The sequence below is a fragment of the Onychostoma macrolepis genome, chromosome 01, assembly GCF_012432095.1.
Source record: "Onychostoma macrolepis isolate SWU-2019 chromosome 01, ASM1243209v1, whole genome shotgun sequence".
In the NCBI taxonomy this organism is placed as follows: domain Eukaryota; kingdom Metazoa; phylum Chordata; class Actinopteri; order Cypriniformes; family Cyprinidae; genus Onychostoma; species Onychostoma macrolepis.
The window spans coordinates 46,472,625-46,490,047 of NC_081155.1; the positions used below are offsets into that span (position 1 = coordinate 46,472,625).

The window sequence follows — 17,423 nt, forward strand, 5'->3', positions numbered from 1 at the left end:
ATTTTTTATTTCATATATTTTAGATATTAGGTTGTACACTACCAGTCGAAAGTTTTTGAACAGTAATATTTTAATGTTTTTATTTTTAAAGAATTCTCTTCTGCTCACCAAGAGTGCATTTATTTGATCCAAAATACAGCAAAAGTGATAATATTGTGAAATATTTGTACTATTTAAAATAACTGTTTAATAATGTATAATAATAATAGTGCTTTCTATTTGAATGTGTTAAACTGCAGTTTATTTCTGTGATGCAGCTGTATTTTCAGCATCATTACTCCAGTCTTCAGTGTCACATGATCTTCAGAAATCATTCTAATATGCTGATTTGCTGCTCAAGAAACATTTATTAATATTATTATTATTATTATCAATATTTAAAATAGTTAAAATAGTCATTTTTTTCAGAATTCTTTGATAGATAGAAAGATCCAAAGATCAGCATTTATCTGAAATAAAAAGCTTTCATTCAAAAGCTTGGAGTCAGAATAATTTGTTTTATTTTTTTAGAAAGTAATTATAGAAATTAATACTTTTATTTAGCAAGGATGCTTTAAATTGTTCAAAAGTGATGATAAAGGCATTTATAGTGTTACAAAAGATTTCTATTTCAGATAAATGTTGTTCTTCTGAACTTTCTATTCATTAAAGAAACCTGAAAAAATTCTATTCAGCTGTTTCCAACATAATAATAATCAGAAATGTTTCTCGAGCAGCAAATCAGCATATTAGAATGATTTCTGAAGATCATGTGACACTGAAGACTGCAGTAATGATGCTGAAAATACAGCTGCGCAAAATATTTCACAAAATAACAAGTTTTTGCTGTACTTTGGATCGAATAAATGCAGGCTTGGTGAGCAGAAAGCACTTCTTTAAAAACATTAAAACACTTGCAGTTCAAAAACTTTTGACTGGTAGTGTATATAAAATGTTTTTATTTTTATTTGTCAAGTCTGAGTGCTCGTGATCATTAATGGAGTTTTGTGTGTTTTCCTTGCGCAGGGTTCTGGAGTGTCAGGATCTGCCGATAGTGAACGGCCAGTGTGATCCGTACGCCGCCGTCTCGTTACTCGGCCTCTCCAGGTGAGATCACACCTGACAGCATCGCCGCTCATCTAGTTTATAAGAGCTGATTACATCTGTCCAATGGCAGGATTCCCACTCCGTCAGGACAGCGGCTCAGGGCTTAGCTTGAGACCTCAGAAGAATAAACATGCTTGAGTTCGCCTCATGACTTCATGCATTGCTTTAGAAATAATTTAGATAACCACAACCAAATACTGAAGCTCGTCATTGTCCAGACCCAACCGAGCCCTGTTATAAAATTATTATCAGTAATTTATGAATTATTATTTATTTAAAAATGCAATTATAAATATACATATAATATTAATTCTTAAATATGCTACCATTTAAAAGTTTTTTAATGTTTCTGAAAGCAGTCTCTTCTGCTCATAAAGGCTGCATTTATTTGATCCAAAATACAGTAAAAGAGTGAAATATTATTTCACTGTAAAACAGCAGTTTTCTGTGTGAATATCTATTAAACTGTAGTTTATTTCTGTGATGTGCAGCTGTATTTTCAGCATCATTACTGCAGTCTTCAGCGTCACATGATCTTCAGAAATCATTCTAATATGCTGATTTGCTGCTCGAGAAACATTTCTGATTATTATCAATGTTGAAAACAGTTGTGCTGCTCAATATTTTTGTGGAAAATGTGATGCATTTTATTTTTCAGGATTCACAGATGAATAGAAAGTTCAAAAGAACAACATTTATTTGAAATATACATCTTTTGGAACATTATAAATATATTTCCTGGCACTTTTGATCAATTTAATGCATCACTGCTGAATAAAAGTATTAATTTATTTTTAGAAATCTGAATAGTAGTGTAAATTCAGCTGTTGTCACCTAAAATAGCTGCAGATCACTGTCAGTGTGACACAAATGCATCTCTCACTCCTCACAGGTCAGAAGCCAAGAAGACGAAGGTCAAACGGAAAAACAACAATCCTCAGTTTGATGAGGTCTTCTTTTTTGAGGTAGGAGCTCATTAGATGATTAGATGATTCTTTAATTATTACTGTATTTTCCTGAAAATAAGACAACAATTATAGTGGCATTCATTATAAACAACATTTATTTTAAAAGACAAGCCTAAATGATATTTTTAGTGAAATTTAAACTTACAGCATGTATGTTTCTCCATCAACACCAATACAAATGTTTTGCATGCATGATGTTAATTGCAATATATAAGTCACAGCATTTTCCAGATCTGTAAAATACAGTACCCACAATGCAGCAGTAAACATGTAAATAGTTATTTATCATCATTAAATAAATTCAGTGCTGTAAAAGTTGATCAATATTTTTTACCAATATACATGTGAACATAATGAAATATTTACTAGGGTTTTTATAGTTAACTAAAACTAAAATTGAAACTGAAATTAAAACCATAAAAGACTATTTTGTTGCTTGAATTAAAATAAAAGATAACTGAAATAAAATATATATATTTTTTAAGTGCTTCCAAAATTACATAATATAATATTTACATAATATATGTGTGTTTAAACACACACACATGCATGTATATATTTAAGAAAAATATATTTATATATATATATATATATATATAATTTGAATTATATAAATATAAACATGTAAACATGTATTATATTTTCAAAATATGTACTGTATGTGTGTGTCTTTATTTAGGCATAATAAATATACACAATACACACACATATTATGTAAACAAAAACTTTTATTTTGGATGCAATTAATCGCGATTAATCATTTGACAGCACTAATGTTTTTATTTCAGATAGTTGCCAAGGAAACATTTCTTATTTTAATTTAGTTTAACTTGGTGTCGTAAAATAACTAAAACTGTAATAAAAATAAATAAACTATATACACACATATATATATATATATAAAAGACAAAAACATAACACAATTTTTAAAACTTTATCTGAAATTAAAATTAAAACAGATCATATTAAAATAGAAACTGATTCAAAATATTAAGAAATCTATAATAGAATCTTGATGGTAAAATATCACTGATACTTGTTTCAAATAAATATGTCATCAAACATGCTAGAAACTACATAGTGAAAGCATGATATAATACTTTCAGTAAAGATAAAATGAAGTTTTGAGAGTAATGAGATGTTCAGGATGAATCATCTGCTCTTCATGATGTTTACTTCCTGGTTTATGTGGAAGCGTTTACTCTGGAAATAGATCATATCTGGAGGATGGCGGTTTCTCACTTTAACACTCTCCACACCCTGCAGCTGATCTCTGCTCTAAATCATGCGGCAGAAATTCATTTCTTATTTCACTTTTTCCCCTTATTTCTTCTTCCTTTTTTATGTTTGTTGTTCTTTTATAGCTTATGTACTCACTTAATTATTTCAATCGCTCTCCCTTTATTTTTATTCCTCTATAAACAGTCTCCTCTGACCTTCTACAAACAGGCTGCTCTACATATATATTACAGCTTTTTCAGCTGCTTACACACAAAATCTTTCCTTGTCACACAGTTTCTGAAAGCTGTCACTCAAACAGCAGAAACACACACCAAATCTGCAAAACCAGACACTTACACTGAAAACTAAAACACTTTTTGCAAAACACAACACACAATTCTCTACGTAACACACACAAATCTAACAGGATTTAATATTATGGCAAAGGTGTTTGCTTTTGAGATGTGTTTGTGATATTTTGAATGCAGTGCTTCATTTTGCAAGAGATGCGAGGCATTTTGCATGTTGTGTGTGCAATTCTTGGATTTGTGTGTAAAGTTTTTAAAAAAAGAGGCAAAGTTTTGAAAATGTGTGAAAGCAGCTGAAAAAGTGTAACAGTGAATGATACAGTAGTATTATTTCAAATATCAGAGATACGGTAGTAGTTCTGCACAGCTTTCTGCTTTTCCTTTGCTTTTCTATGTAAGCATGTGCTTTGACGAATGCGTTTGACCGTTGCGGCGCATCTCGTGTCTTTTGCAGTGAAACGATGTCTAAAAACGCAGCGCTCAAGTTAACCCTCAAGCATCAATAAAATAAAATAAAATAATCAATTTATGCAATTTTTTTTGTGTTTTTTTTTTTACCTCTAAAAGTACCATATTTTTTATGTAAGATATGCTTCTTTTTATGTTATGTTTAATATTTCTTTTACTTCTGTAAAAACCCAAATAATTCCAGCAAGTTCAGACAGCCAAAACCTACAATTTTGTTGACTCGTGTTATGAATGTATCTGTTTAGATATTGATCAGTGTTTCATCTCACAGGTGACCAAACCGCTGAGCTACACCAAACGCCAGTTTGACGTGGAAGAGGACGACGTGGACAAGCTCGCGCTCAAGTGAGTGTGTGTGTGCGTGTGTATGTGTGCGTGTGTCTGTGCATGTGTGTGTGTGTGTGTGTGTGTGTGTGTGTGTGTGTGTGTGTGTGTGTCTGTGCATGTGTGTGTGTGTGTGCGTGTGCGTGTGTGTATTCTTGTTTATGGTACATTGTGGGGACCAAATATCTAGTTTCTAGTTTTAGTTATTTATTACATCAAGTTTTTTTTTGCTATTTTAGTATTAATTAATATTCTATTGTATATTTTGAATTAGCTTTCTATTTTTATATTTTAAGTGTTCATTTTAATTTTAGTTTAAGTTTTAGTAGTTATGTTATGTGAGTTTGTCATTTTTATTATAATTTTTTTCTATTTATTTTAAATTTAGCTCATTTTTATTTCACTGTCTAATTTTGATACTTCAGCTTAAACCTATTTTATTTCAGTTAGTTAGCTGCCGAGGCAGCATTTCTAATTTTGTACATAAAAACTTAAGAAAAAATCGTATTATTTCGATTAGGAAAATGGTTTGTAGTAGTTGTAGTTGACATGAGGTGCTAGTAATCGGTAACCTGTGTTCTCAGGGTGGATCTGTGGACCGCCAGCAATCTGAAGTTCGGAGATGAGTTTCTGGGAGAGGTACGAGTGCCGCTGAGGGTGCTGGGACAGTCGGGTGTTCACGACGCATGGTACTTCCTGCAGCCCAGAGATAACAGCAATAAATCGGTGAAGGCTGATGAGCTGGGCTCGTTACGACTCAACATCGTTTACACAGAGGACCACGTGTTCCCCACGGAGCATTATAACCCTCTCCGAGACCTGCTGCTGCAGTCCGCGCACTTCGAGGTCAGTGCTCTTCATCTAACTAGTCCTGTTGACTAACTAGATGAAAACTTAGTTGAATAGTAACCTATAAGTGTGTTTGGAAGAGTATCAGTAGTTATTTACTGTTACAAATTCTGTTACATTATAAGTGCTACATTATTTATATTATAATGCAATATAATAATATGTAAAGTAATATAATAGTGCAATATTAAAACATTGTAAACATAATAAAAAAACAGATTGAGATTGTAAGAGAAACTGTCCTCTATTATGATGTCCTGATAATATTTATTAATATTTTTCATTAACTTGTATTTTTAGATTTTCAGTTTTCATTTCAGTTTTAGTGATTTTATGTGCTTATGTCGTTTTATTATTTTCAATATATATATATATATATATATATATATATATATATATACATATACATATATATACTGTATATATATATAATATTTCTATATAACAAATTTTTATTTATTTGTATGTTTTTCATCAAATATTTATTTTTTATTTTATGTCAGCTTTATTTCCAGTACCAAAAATTATTTTTTAATAGTTTCAAGTTTCGTTTTTGTCAACAATAACAACACTGTAAAAATTTGGTTTTCAAATAATACAAACACTCAAACACACATGAGGCCCAAAAAAGAAAACAAAAATATGGTGGATTATAATTAATAAATGTGCAGAGTGTCAAAGACAAATGTCCCTAATTATTAAAGTAATATGTAATTTTCATTAGTTTTCAAAAAATATTTCTATATACCTTTAATTATCTTTTCTGACAGTTTTAGCAATTGTAATACTTCAACTTATTGTATTTAAGTTTGTTGCCAAGGCAGCATTTTTTATTTTAATTTCTTTTTTTTCTTTTTTTTTCATCCGGTATTTATGTTTCTATATACCAGAGTTGGGTATAACGCGTTACACAGTATTACTGTATTCTAATTACTTTTCCTGGTAACGCATAGATATTCACAGAGACTGAGAATGCAGAAAGCGCACCCTATTTGTTTTCTTTATTTTACAAAACCAAAAAAAAAAAAAAGTTTTGTTGATATTGGGAGTGTATACAAATAATACTTATGTAATTTTTCAGTCAATATTAAATTAATGAAAGAGTTTCTCATAGTAGTGTATTTTTTGTAGGTTTGACAACTTGAAAAGTAAAGTAAACTTGAAAGTAATTAGTAATCTGATAACTTTTTAAAAGCAGTAATCAGTCATTTTAAAGAAGTAATTAGTAATTTGTAGTGGATTACTTTTTTTGAGTAACTTACTCAACACTGTTTGTGACCCTGGAGCACAAAACCAGTCATAAAGTTTTCATACATCATCTGAAAGCTGAATAAGATGGTTTGTTAGGATCGGACAATATTTGGATACAACTATTTGAAAATCTGGAATCTGAAATATTGAGAAAATCGCCTTTAAAGTTGTTTAAATGAAGTTCTTAGCAATGCATATTACTAATCAAAAATGAAGTTTTGATATATTTACGGTAAGAAACTTACAAAATATCTTCATGGAACATGATCTTAATATCCTAATGATTTTTGGCATAAAAGAGAAATGTATAATTTTGACCCATACAATGTATTGTTGGCTATTGCTACAAATATAGCTGTGCTGCTTATGACTGCTTCTGTGCTGCAGGATCTCAGTCGTGATCTCTAGCCGTGTTGATTTGGGGTGTGTTTGTTTCGCAGCCTGTCTCGGCGTCCGCGGCTCATATCTTGGGCGAGGTGTGTCGTGAGAAGCAGGAGGCGGCCGTCCCGTTGGTGCGACTCTTCTTGCACTACGGTAAAATCGTGCCTTTCCTCAGCGCCATCGCCCACGCCGAGATCAGCCGCACGCAGTGAGTACAGACACACATCATCTGCGCTCAAACACACGCTCCTCGCCTTCATCACCTTCCTCTCGCTCCTGCAGGGATCCCAACACCATCTTCCGGGGAAACTCGCTGACGTCCAAATGCATCGATGAGACCATGAAGCTGGCGGGGATGCATTACCTGCGCGTCACGCTCAAACCCATCATCGATGAGGTGAGTCTGTGTCAGTCTCTCCTGCGTTATCACGAGCGCTGCCTTCACCGTAGGGCTGTGCGCTATATCGATGTATTTTTATGATACCATTTATATCGATATACAGTAGTTTGATACGAGCGCATCTGATAAACATTGCACATAATATGCCTACATGGTTACATTCACTTTATTTGTTTTCATTGCCTTTAATTTGCATTTTTGTTGGACAACATTGGGGCAGGATGTGAAATTTATATATATATATATATATATATATATATATATATATGCAGATTTTTTTAATCCAAACATAAAAACGTAGAAAATACAGAGATATATACTGTATATTACAAATCAGCCAAAAAACACTGAGATATGAATTTTTGGTCATATCGCCAGCCCTACTTCACCGTGTTGTTTGCCTGTAGATCTGCACAGACCACAAACCCTGTGAGATCGACCCGGTCAAGCTGAAGGAGTCCGAGAACTTGGACACCAACAGGGTGAGTATAAATGACTTAATGAGTTAGTAAACAGCTCAGATTAAATAACATATATATTGTACCATATGAATCGCAATACCAATACTTTTTTTTTTTTGGCACTTCGATTACAACAAAATTGCTATTATACTACATAGCAAATATAATGAAATATTAATAAACACTGTAAAAGAAACTGTCCTCTGTCTGGACTGTTATGATGTCACTTCCTGAGATATAAAATAATATATTATTTATGTAGTATGAGCTTTTATTTTTATATTTTTAGTTTTAATTTTAATTTTATATATTTTAGTAAATTTATAATGTGCTTTTTTCATTTTTATTAGTTTCAGCTTTTTTAAATTTCTTATTTATATATATATATATATATATATATATACATATACACATACCTTTAATTTTTAAATTTTTCTTTCAGCTTTAGTTTGTCATTTTAGTACTTCAATTTTTAATAGTGTTTTGTTCAGCTTAAAAAAAGAAAGTCTGCCACCTTATAATATCAAAGATATGTGTGCATATCTTTAAAATGACATATATTTATACATACGTTTTAAAATAATAATGTATAATAAATCAAAACAATTGTATGCTAAGAAATATTAACTGCTGAACTAAATATAGCTTCAAAACATAAAGCCAAATAGTTAGTAATAAAGGGTAACAAAGAAACACATTACAGGTGCTTTTAGATTATGAAAGTTTTCCAGACAAGGAAATATTATTTTCTGAGCATTATTGCTGTTTGATTATTACTGATGACAGACAGCATTCACACAAATACACGGATCTATTTACATTTACATTTAGTCATTTAGCAGACACTTTTATCCAAATGATGGCAATAGAAGCAATCAAAACCAATAAAAGAGCAATAATATGCCAAAAAAAAAATGGGCAGATAAATATATATAAATATATGTGTGACCTTGGACCAGAAAACCAGTCACAAGGGTCAATTTTCTGTAACTGACATTTATACATCATCTGAAAGCTGCATAAATAATCTTTCCATTGATGTATGGTTTGTTAGGATCGGACAATATTTGAAAATCTGGAATCTGAGGGTGCAAAAAAATCTAAATATTGAGAAAATCACCTTTAAAGTTGTTCAAATGAAGTTCTTAGCAATGCATATTACTAATCAAAAATGAAGTTTTGATATATTTATGGTAGGAAATTTACAAAATATCTTCATGGAACATGATCTTAATATCCTAATGATTTTTGGCATTAAAGAAAAATGTATAATTTTGACCCATACAATGTATTGTTGGCTATTGCTACAAATATAGCTGTGCTGCTTATGACTGCTTTTGTGCTGCAGGGTCACACACATATATATATATATATATATATATATACACAGTGCTCTCCACTAATATTGGCTTATTGGTATAATATTTCAACATATCAGTTGTTTTGTCCTGTCATAAAGAAAGTTTACATTAGTTGTGCATCATAAAAGATTACGAACAAACACAGAATCGACTGAGAAATCTCTCCCACTGCTCGTATCCAGCCCTGCTGATGCTCATGTGTGTGTGTGTGTGTGTGTGTGTGTGTGTGTCTCCTCAGGAAAACTTGCGTCAGTACGTGGACCGGATCTTTAACGTCATCACCAGCTCGGGTGTGAGCTGCCCGACGGTCATGTGTGACATCTTCTTCTCTCTGCGAGAGTCTGCGTCGTCACGCTTCCAGGGTAAACGCTCACGCCAACAATTAAAACAGAAAGAGTTACTCTAAAAACTCTTCCAGTGACGCAAACCTGAGGGAAAGAGTCCCAGTTCTCGTTTGCATTCACACAGAAGCGGATTCAGAGCTCTTTTGCTTCATTTGAGTGCTTTTACGGTTTTCTTTTTGAAATCCAGTCAACTTGAATAATAATAACATTTTTCTCATCATTGATTTTCTCTTGACGCAGTCCTCCCCCAAATAGATACTGGAAAACACCAGAAATCTTTATACTACTATATTGAATTAAATTTTTGTTTAATTAACTATTTTTATAATTTCATTTGTCGTTTTAATTTTTGTTTACTTTTTTGTAAACAAAAAAAAATTAATTCTATATAGCTTTAATTAATTTTTCTTTCAGTTTTAGTGTTAGTAATTTTAGTAGTTCAACTCATAATTTAACTCGTAATATTTCTCATTTCAAATTTAAGTTTTCATCTAATATTTAGATGTTTAATATTAATATTTTTTAAATTAATTTTCATAATTTTAGTACTTCAACTTTTTTTGTTTCTAATTTCAAATTTTTGTTTAAGTTTTTCATCTAATATTTACTGTATTTCAGCTTGATTTCATTACTAAAAAAAAATATTTTTTAATATTTTTAGTTAACAATAACAATTCTGTAAAGATCAAACCATTATTTTTGAATTAGCTCTTATTTTTATATTTTCAGTTGTCATTTTAATATTTATTTTGTTATTTGTATATTTGTCTGTGTATTTTTATTATTATTTTTTAAATATTTCTATATAGCTTTAATTCATTTTTCCTTTGTTTAATTTTAATAATTTTAGTACTTCTACTTGTGATTTAGTTTGTAGCCAAGGCATAATTTTTTCAATTTATAATTTAAATTTGTATTATAATTTTTTATTTATTTTTTTTTTTTATTAGCTTGATTTCAATTACTCAAAATGATTTTTTTTTTTTTTTTTAGTTTCATAGTTTTATCTTTCATTAGCAGTTTTATGGCCTCTCAAGCAGCTGGAAGACAGTCTCATGTCTCTCTTATTACTGAATGAGCAGTAATAAGTGTCCTGTAATCAGGCGTTTGTTTCTCTCATTCTTGTTTTTGTGTTCTGCACAACTTCCTGTTTACTTTAGCTGCTGTGTTGAATTGTTAGTGTTATACTGCCACCTTCAGATCGCAGATGAACGCTGCAGGGGACCGGATTGGCTTTGTTTTAGTCCAGAGGCTTCAGTAAAGAGATCCGTGATGATGGTGATATGTGTGTTTTTGCAGTTGACCCGGATGTGCGCTACACAGCTGTTAGCAGCTTCATCTTCCTCCGTTTCTTTGCTCCTGCCATCCTCTCTCCGAACCTCTTCCACCTGCGTCCGCATCACCCGGTGTGTACCACCTCCTCTCTGTTATCATCTAATAATTAATCGGATGTGTTATGTTGATCGATTTTGTCTCTGTAAAGGATCCGTGCACGTCTCGGACGCTGACGCTCATTTCCAAAACCATCCAAACTCTGGGAAGCCTGGCCAAGTCCAAATCTGTAAGTGAACATTATCAATATTTAACCATTACAAATCCTGACGTGCTACATTATTTGTAAGATAATGTAATATAATGCATATAAAATAATAGGTAACACTTTACAATAAGGTGTCATTTGTTAACATGTTAAACAATGAACAATGCATTTATTACACTATTTATGAATCTTTGTTAATGTTAGTTAATGAAAATACAGTTGTTCATTGTTTATTCATGTTAGTTCACAGTGCATTAACTGATGTTAACAAACACAACTTGTGATTTTAATAATGCATTAGTAAATTGACATTAACTAAGGTTAATAAATGCTATAGAAGTATTGTTCATTCTTAGTTCATGTTTACTAATGTTGTTAACTAATGAACCTTATTGTAAAGTGTTACCAAATAATATAATGTAATATAATATTCACATAGTATCATATTAAAACATTGTAAATATAATTAATAAACACTATAAGAGAAATTGTCTTTTGTCTGGACTGATGGTGTCACTTTCTGAAATATAATCCAGTGTTATTTTAATATTGTTTATATAGTATTATTTATTAATATTTAAATTATTTATTTTTATTTTTTCAGTTTTCTTTTTAATTTTATTTTACGTTTTAGTAGTTTCATTATGTGCTTCTGTCTTTTTTTGTTTTTTATTTATATATATATATATATATATATTTTTTTTTTTTTTTTTTAAATAGCTTCAATACATTTTTCGTCCAGTTTTAGTAATTTTGTAATGTGCTATTTTTATTCGTTTTTTAGATATTACTCTATAGCTTTAATTTTTCTTTCAGTTTTAGTTTTAGTAATTTTATTTTGTGCTTCTGATATGTTTTTTAAAATTTATATACATTTCTATATTGCTTGAATTATTTTTATTTTTACTTTTTTTTTAACATGCTTTTCGTATTTTTATGTTTTTTTTTTTTTTTGTTTTTTTATATAGTTGTAGTATTTTTTATGTGCTTTTGTCATTTATTAGTTTTTGGGATTTTCTGTGTTTTTACAGTATACAACTTTAATTATTTTTTTTTTTAGATTTTATTGCCAGTTTATTGCCAAGGCAACATTTCAGTTTTTTTTTTTTCAGATTTTTTTCAGTATTTAATGTAATATTTATATTTCATTTTATTTCAGCTTGATTCAAATCACCAAAAACAAACCATTATTTTTAAAAGCGGGTAATGTCACAGCATAACGAGGTTGAACAGAAAGACACATTTTTGCACAAAAAAATATGTAGATTCAATGTTTGTTTTTTTTTGTCATTCATAATCAAAATGTAGTGATGATGACACTCGGACTGATATTCTGATGAAAAGCTCTTCTGTGCTGTTACTCTGTGAAATATTGAACGCTCTCGTCTCTCTCTGACAGGCCAATTTCAAAGAGTCCTACATGGCCGCGTTCTACGACTACTTCAACGAGCAGAAATACGCAGATGCAGTGAAGAACGTGAGTGTCTATCATATATATATATAATATATTTATATATTTATATTAGGGGTGTAACGGTTCATAAAATTCACGGTTCGGTTCGATATGACGTTTTCGATACAGAAACATTCGTTTCTTATATATTTGGTTCTACCGTGTTTGTTGATTTTCAGTCTTTTATATTTAAGCTTTGTGTAGCCTAAGTTATTTTTTGTTTTATATTAGGCCTATAGCATGGTGTATTTGTATTCGTTTTGTTAATAAATTAAACATTCTGCGTTTAATGCAAGTGAGTCGTACTGTTTTGTTGTTGTCAATTCAACAATTGACGCCTAAATGCCGCTAATTCGAATAACTCTTACGAACGACTTCACTGTCACAACCTGGAGTACATTATATTTCACAGACTTTAAGCTCTTTTATTTTCCAAATGTAATAGGATTACTCCAACGAATCGTTCATTGCTGATTTCAAATATGAAATTTAATCTTAATCTTGGCGAACAGTTTTGGAGAATTTGATGTTTCCCCATTCAAAGAGATATAAAACGCACAAGGTGTGCATATAAACACAGTTAGTTGCATCTAAAGTGAAAGTAAACAGTTGAGAGAGAAACAGATGCATGCAGCTCTTAAAGAGACAGTACTGAACACCCTCCCGCTTGTCATTAAAGGGATAGTTCACCTTAAAATGAATAATTCTGTCATTATTTACTCACTCACATGTTGTCCCAAACCTGTATTAATTTCCTTCTTGTGCTGAACACAAAAGAAGATATTTTGAAGAATGTGGGTAACCAAACAGTTGCTGGTCCACATTGAATTTAATCAAATAGTTAACCTTCAACAGAAGAAAGAAACTCATTCAGGTTTAAAATAACCTGAGAGTGAGATGGTATAAAAATAAAAAACTTTGACAGAATTGACACATGATAGAATTTCCTTTTTTGGGTGAACTATTATTATAATGTATTAATAAAACAACAAACCACAAAGAGAAAAAATCACTCACTGCTCCTGCTAAATACACCTACTGTACCTGAAAAATAAAGCCGTTTGTTTTATTTGTGAATTATGTTTATTTGTTATGTGTATCTTTGTTCTTATTTTTTAATAGCAAAGATAAAATAATGACAAAGGTTTTTATCTTCGCTCACTTTAGACTAAATTTGCCATTCTTTTTTATATTTTGTTACCTTGAAAGGCTTTGTTTTTAAAATAAGGCAATTAGTTTGGCTGTAATGCTGAGACAACTTGCAAAATAGTAAAACTAACATGACAAACAATGGTGATAAAAAATTGTGATATGGTATTTTTGCCATATCGCCCACCCCTAAATATATATATTTACATTACATTTAGTCATTTAGCAGATGCTTTTATCCAAAGCAAATGAGGAGAATAGAAGCAATCAAAACCAACAAAAGAGCAATAATATGCAAGTGCTGTGATAAGTTTGTATAATAAATAAAAAGAAAACAAGTATATAGAATAGATAACGAATAGAGAACATTAATGTTAGAGGGGTCTGTTTTTTTCTTCTTTTTTTTTACAAAGAAAGAAAAGTCGAAAGAATAGAGACAGAATTGAGAATACTAGTGTTAGAGGGTCAAGCTTAGATGGAAGAGATGTGTTTTTAGCCGTTTCTTGCTTGAATATATATGTCTATATCAGAGATACTGATGTGTGTCTGTGTGCAGTTCCTGGATCTGATCTCGTCCTCGGCCCGCTGGGATCAGAAGAGCATCGAGACGCCCATCATGCTGAAGGAAGGGTGAGAGACGCTCACAGACGTCACGCTCACTCAGTGTTGCCAACTCATTTTCAGGGGAAGTCGCTAAAGGAAGGTCGATTTGTTGCTAAAAGCTGCTAAATGACGTTGTGATGTAATTGCGTAATCACGACGCAAAATTATCACTACATCAAAAATACATTTTATATGTTAATTTAGATTTGTTCGTAAAATAAAATAAATGCATAATATTATATTAAAATATAAATAACTTTTTAACTGCAACATTGAATTATTGAACAATTTAAATTTTTTTTTTTTTTAAGCTAGTAAACTAGTAAAACTACACATTCTGAACAATGATAGTTTTAGGCAGTGTATTAGTATTTAGTTAGTATGCTAAAAGTCTGTATGTTAATATGAAGGAATTTTCTGTATTGATTTTTCACAGGTTTTTTACCCGCATTTTAAATTACGCATTGTATTTTGTGTTTTCGGGTTACAGGGTTACAACGGATAATGTCCTGGAAAAATACTAGCATCTTTTCCATTTTACTAGATATTTTTCTTACTAGCTGATTAACAGTCGCAGGAACAAGCTACTAACAAGATGTAACATAAATGAACAATTATTCAATTATTATTATTATTGTTAAAATAGCAGCTAAATTAATTCACGTGATGTGTGTACTGCTAGGCATCTTTGGTTTCCTCTTTTTGAGTAACTTAGATGGAAAATGTGTGCCTTTTTATGGTTTGTGTCACGTATCAAAAGTTTCTAAAAGTTGCCAAATAAATTTTAAAAATAGCTAAATTTGTTGCTAGGTGCTTTTGGAAGAAAAAGTTGCTAGGGTAGTCTAAATTTAGCAACAAAATTGCTAAGTTGGCAACACTGGGCTCACTGTATCAGTTCCAGACCAATCAGCATGTGTGTGTGTGTGTGTGTGTGTGTGTGTTTCTCTGCTGGACGCAGGAGCGTTAAACTCGTTATTAAGAGGTTTGATGCCAAAGGCTCTGGCAGGTAAGCTGCAGTCGTGACCTTTGACCCTTAACCTCCTGACCCCCATCGTAGCCTCCTCAGTGTCTCTGTTGTTCTCCTGATGTTCCTGCTGGTCTCTCCCTTTCCTGTTAGTGAGCACAGACACTCGCACCCTTTCTAGTGCGCAAACCCTTCAGAGAGCATGAGACTCGATGGAGATCTCGGAGAGGTTTCACTGAACTCGCTCTCAGATGAGAAATACAGCAGACCCACACGAGTCACTAGTTGCTATAAATTAACGTGGAGCAGCGCAGACAATTTAACAAGACGTGTGTGAGCTTATATGAGCACAGCTGGAACTCTAGAGGAGATCACTGGGGTCATTTTCTCAGGAGAAACATCTGAGAAGCAGGAGAGACTTCAGCGAAAGTCTCCATTTGCTCTCCATTTAGTCTCATTTCATCAACTGTGATTATAAATGTTAAAAAGATCTCATCAGTGATTTTTCTGTCCTACTAGTAATGAGACTTCCTGCTAGTAATGAGAATGCACCAGTGTTATTTAAGTATCATATCATGCATACGCAGAAATGTAAAGGTATTCACGGCAACCCGTCAAAATAAAAGTTTGGTTTAACTTGAAGACATTGAGCCAGAAATACATTACTATTGTTCGAATGTGCATACTACTATTACTACTACTAATAATACAATTATTAAAATAATCACAAATTTCTTCCATATTTTAATTGTAATGTTTGGCAAAAAAAAAAAAAATTTTCAATAATTAAAAAATAAATTAATTAATCTTCATTTGATATCCAGTAAAATTTAAATACACAACAAAATTTCTGAGGAAAATAAAAACATTTTATAAGGCTATTGTAAGAATAAATTTAACCAATTGAATTCAATTTAACCATTAAAATGGAGTCCAGAAAAATTTAAACTAAAAAATGGAATCTTTAAAAACTTTTAATGGAAAAAACTGAATTGGGAAAAAATAAAACGGATTTTATAATTTCAGTTCAAGTTTGAGTATTTTTATGCTTTTTGTCATTTTTATTATGTCTAAATATAATTTTTTTTTGAATTTTTGTTATTCATTTTAGTTTGTTTGTTTAGTTTTACTTAATTTAGTACTTCAAGTAAAAGTAAAAAAAAATTTTTATTAGTTATTTTAAAATATGTATATATAATTTTTACTAATTTGAATGTAATAATTTTAGTTTATTTGATTTTAGTTATTGTAGTACTTCAGGTGTAATAAACAAAAATGTGAAATGTTGCCTTGGCAGCTAGCTGAAATAAAATTCAGCTGCGTAACATTTTTTAAAAATATTTTTTATTTTATTTTATTTAATAAAGTTTATTTCAAGTAAAAAAAATGTTTATTTATTTTTTTTATGGTTTAATAAACTGTAATAACCTGGAAAGCCGAAATTAAACGTACACTTATTTTACACAATATTTACTAGAATTCATTCAACAAAATTTGGAAATGTAAAAATGTCCATTATACATTCAGAAGACAAATACACATCAGCAGTTATTCAACAGAATCCCAGAACAATCCAGTTTAGAGAGAAATAAGATGTTTATTGTGAAAATAATCAGTAATATGATTAATGAGTGCAGTGGTTGGTTTTGTTGACGTCAGAACGAGTTGATTATTAATATGAATGCGGATGTAGTTAGTGTGTGATTGAGACTGGAGGCGGTTTGAGTTTAGACTGGTTCTCCTCTGATCTTCCAGGTTCATGATCAAACGAGCTCAAGGGCGAAACCGCTTCGGTCTGAAGAACTTCAAGAAGAGATGGTTCCGCCTGACCAACCACGAGTTCACCTACCACAAAACCAAAGGTAACGCAAAAGGTTTGTCCCATACTCTCGCTACAGGTGTGTTCATCTGTGGAGTCCTGAAGCACGTCCCATCATGTGTTCGTGAAGAAACAGAACATCAACACTGAGCAATATCAGAATAACACGACATAAAAAGAGACATTTGAGTTGGTAATCACTGTAGTAAAAAAAAAAAAAAATGATTCTCTTTGCATGAATTATTAAAATTTAAAAAAAAGTTTATTTTGCTTCAAAACCATAAATAGTATGCATTTTTCAAAATGATAATAGAAATAGAAATAATGGTGAATGTACAGTAAATTTGAAAAAGTCGATAAGATTTTTTTTAAAGAAATGAACACTTGTTCATCAAGGATGCATTAAATTAATCAAAAGAGCCATTAAAGACATTTATAATGTTACAAAAGATGTATATTTCAAATAAATGCTG

The 17,423-nt window shown here is 31.0% G+C and overlaps 1 protein-coding gene across 2 annotated transcripts in view; it reads left to right on the plus strand.

Moving 5' to 3' along the window:
- The window catches only part of rasa3 (RAS p21 protein activator 3), a 55,243-nt gene that overhangs the window by 31,114 nt on the left and 6,706 nt on the right, over positions 1-17,423 (plus strand). Inside the window, exons 6-18 of one of the 2 annotated variants that reach the window (XM_058775199.1) lie at positions 1,006-1,086; positions 1,979-2,051; positions 4,323-4,396; positions 4,960-5,221; positions 6,916-7,064; positions 7,139-7,253; positions 7,664-7,738; positions 9,317-9,440; positions 10,722-10,828; positions 10,906-10,983; positions 12,362-12,439; positions 14,121-14,194; positions 16,887-17,005. In XM_058775199.1, the coding sequence (XP_058631182.1) occupies positions 1,006-1,086; positions 1,979-2,051; positions 4,323-4,396; positions 4,960-5,221; positions 6,916-7,064; positions 7,139-7,253; positions 7,664-7,738; positions 9,317-9,440; positions 10,722-10,828; positions 10,906-10,983; positions 12,362-12,439; positions 14,121-14,194; positions 16,887-17,005 (1,409 nt within the window). The remainder of the gene's footprint in view (positions 1-1,005; positions 1,087-1,978; positions 2,052-4,322; positions 4,397-4,959; positions 5,222-6,915; positions 7,065-7,138; positions 7,254-7,663; positions 7,739-9,316; positions 9,441-10,721; positions 10,829-10,905; positions 10,984-12,361; positions 12,440-14,120; positions 14,195-16,886; positions 17,006-17,423) is intronic. The other variant, XM_058775209.1, reaches the window with a different exon arrangement.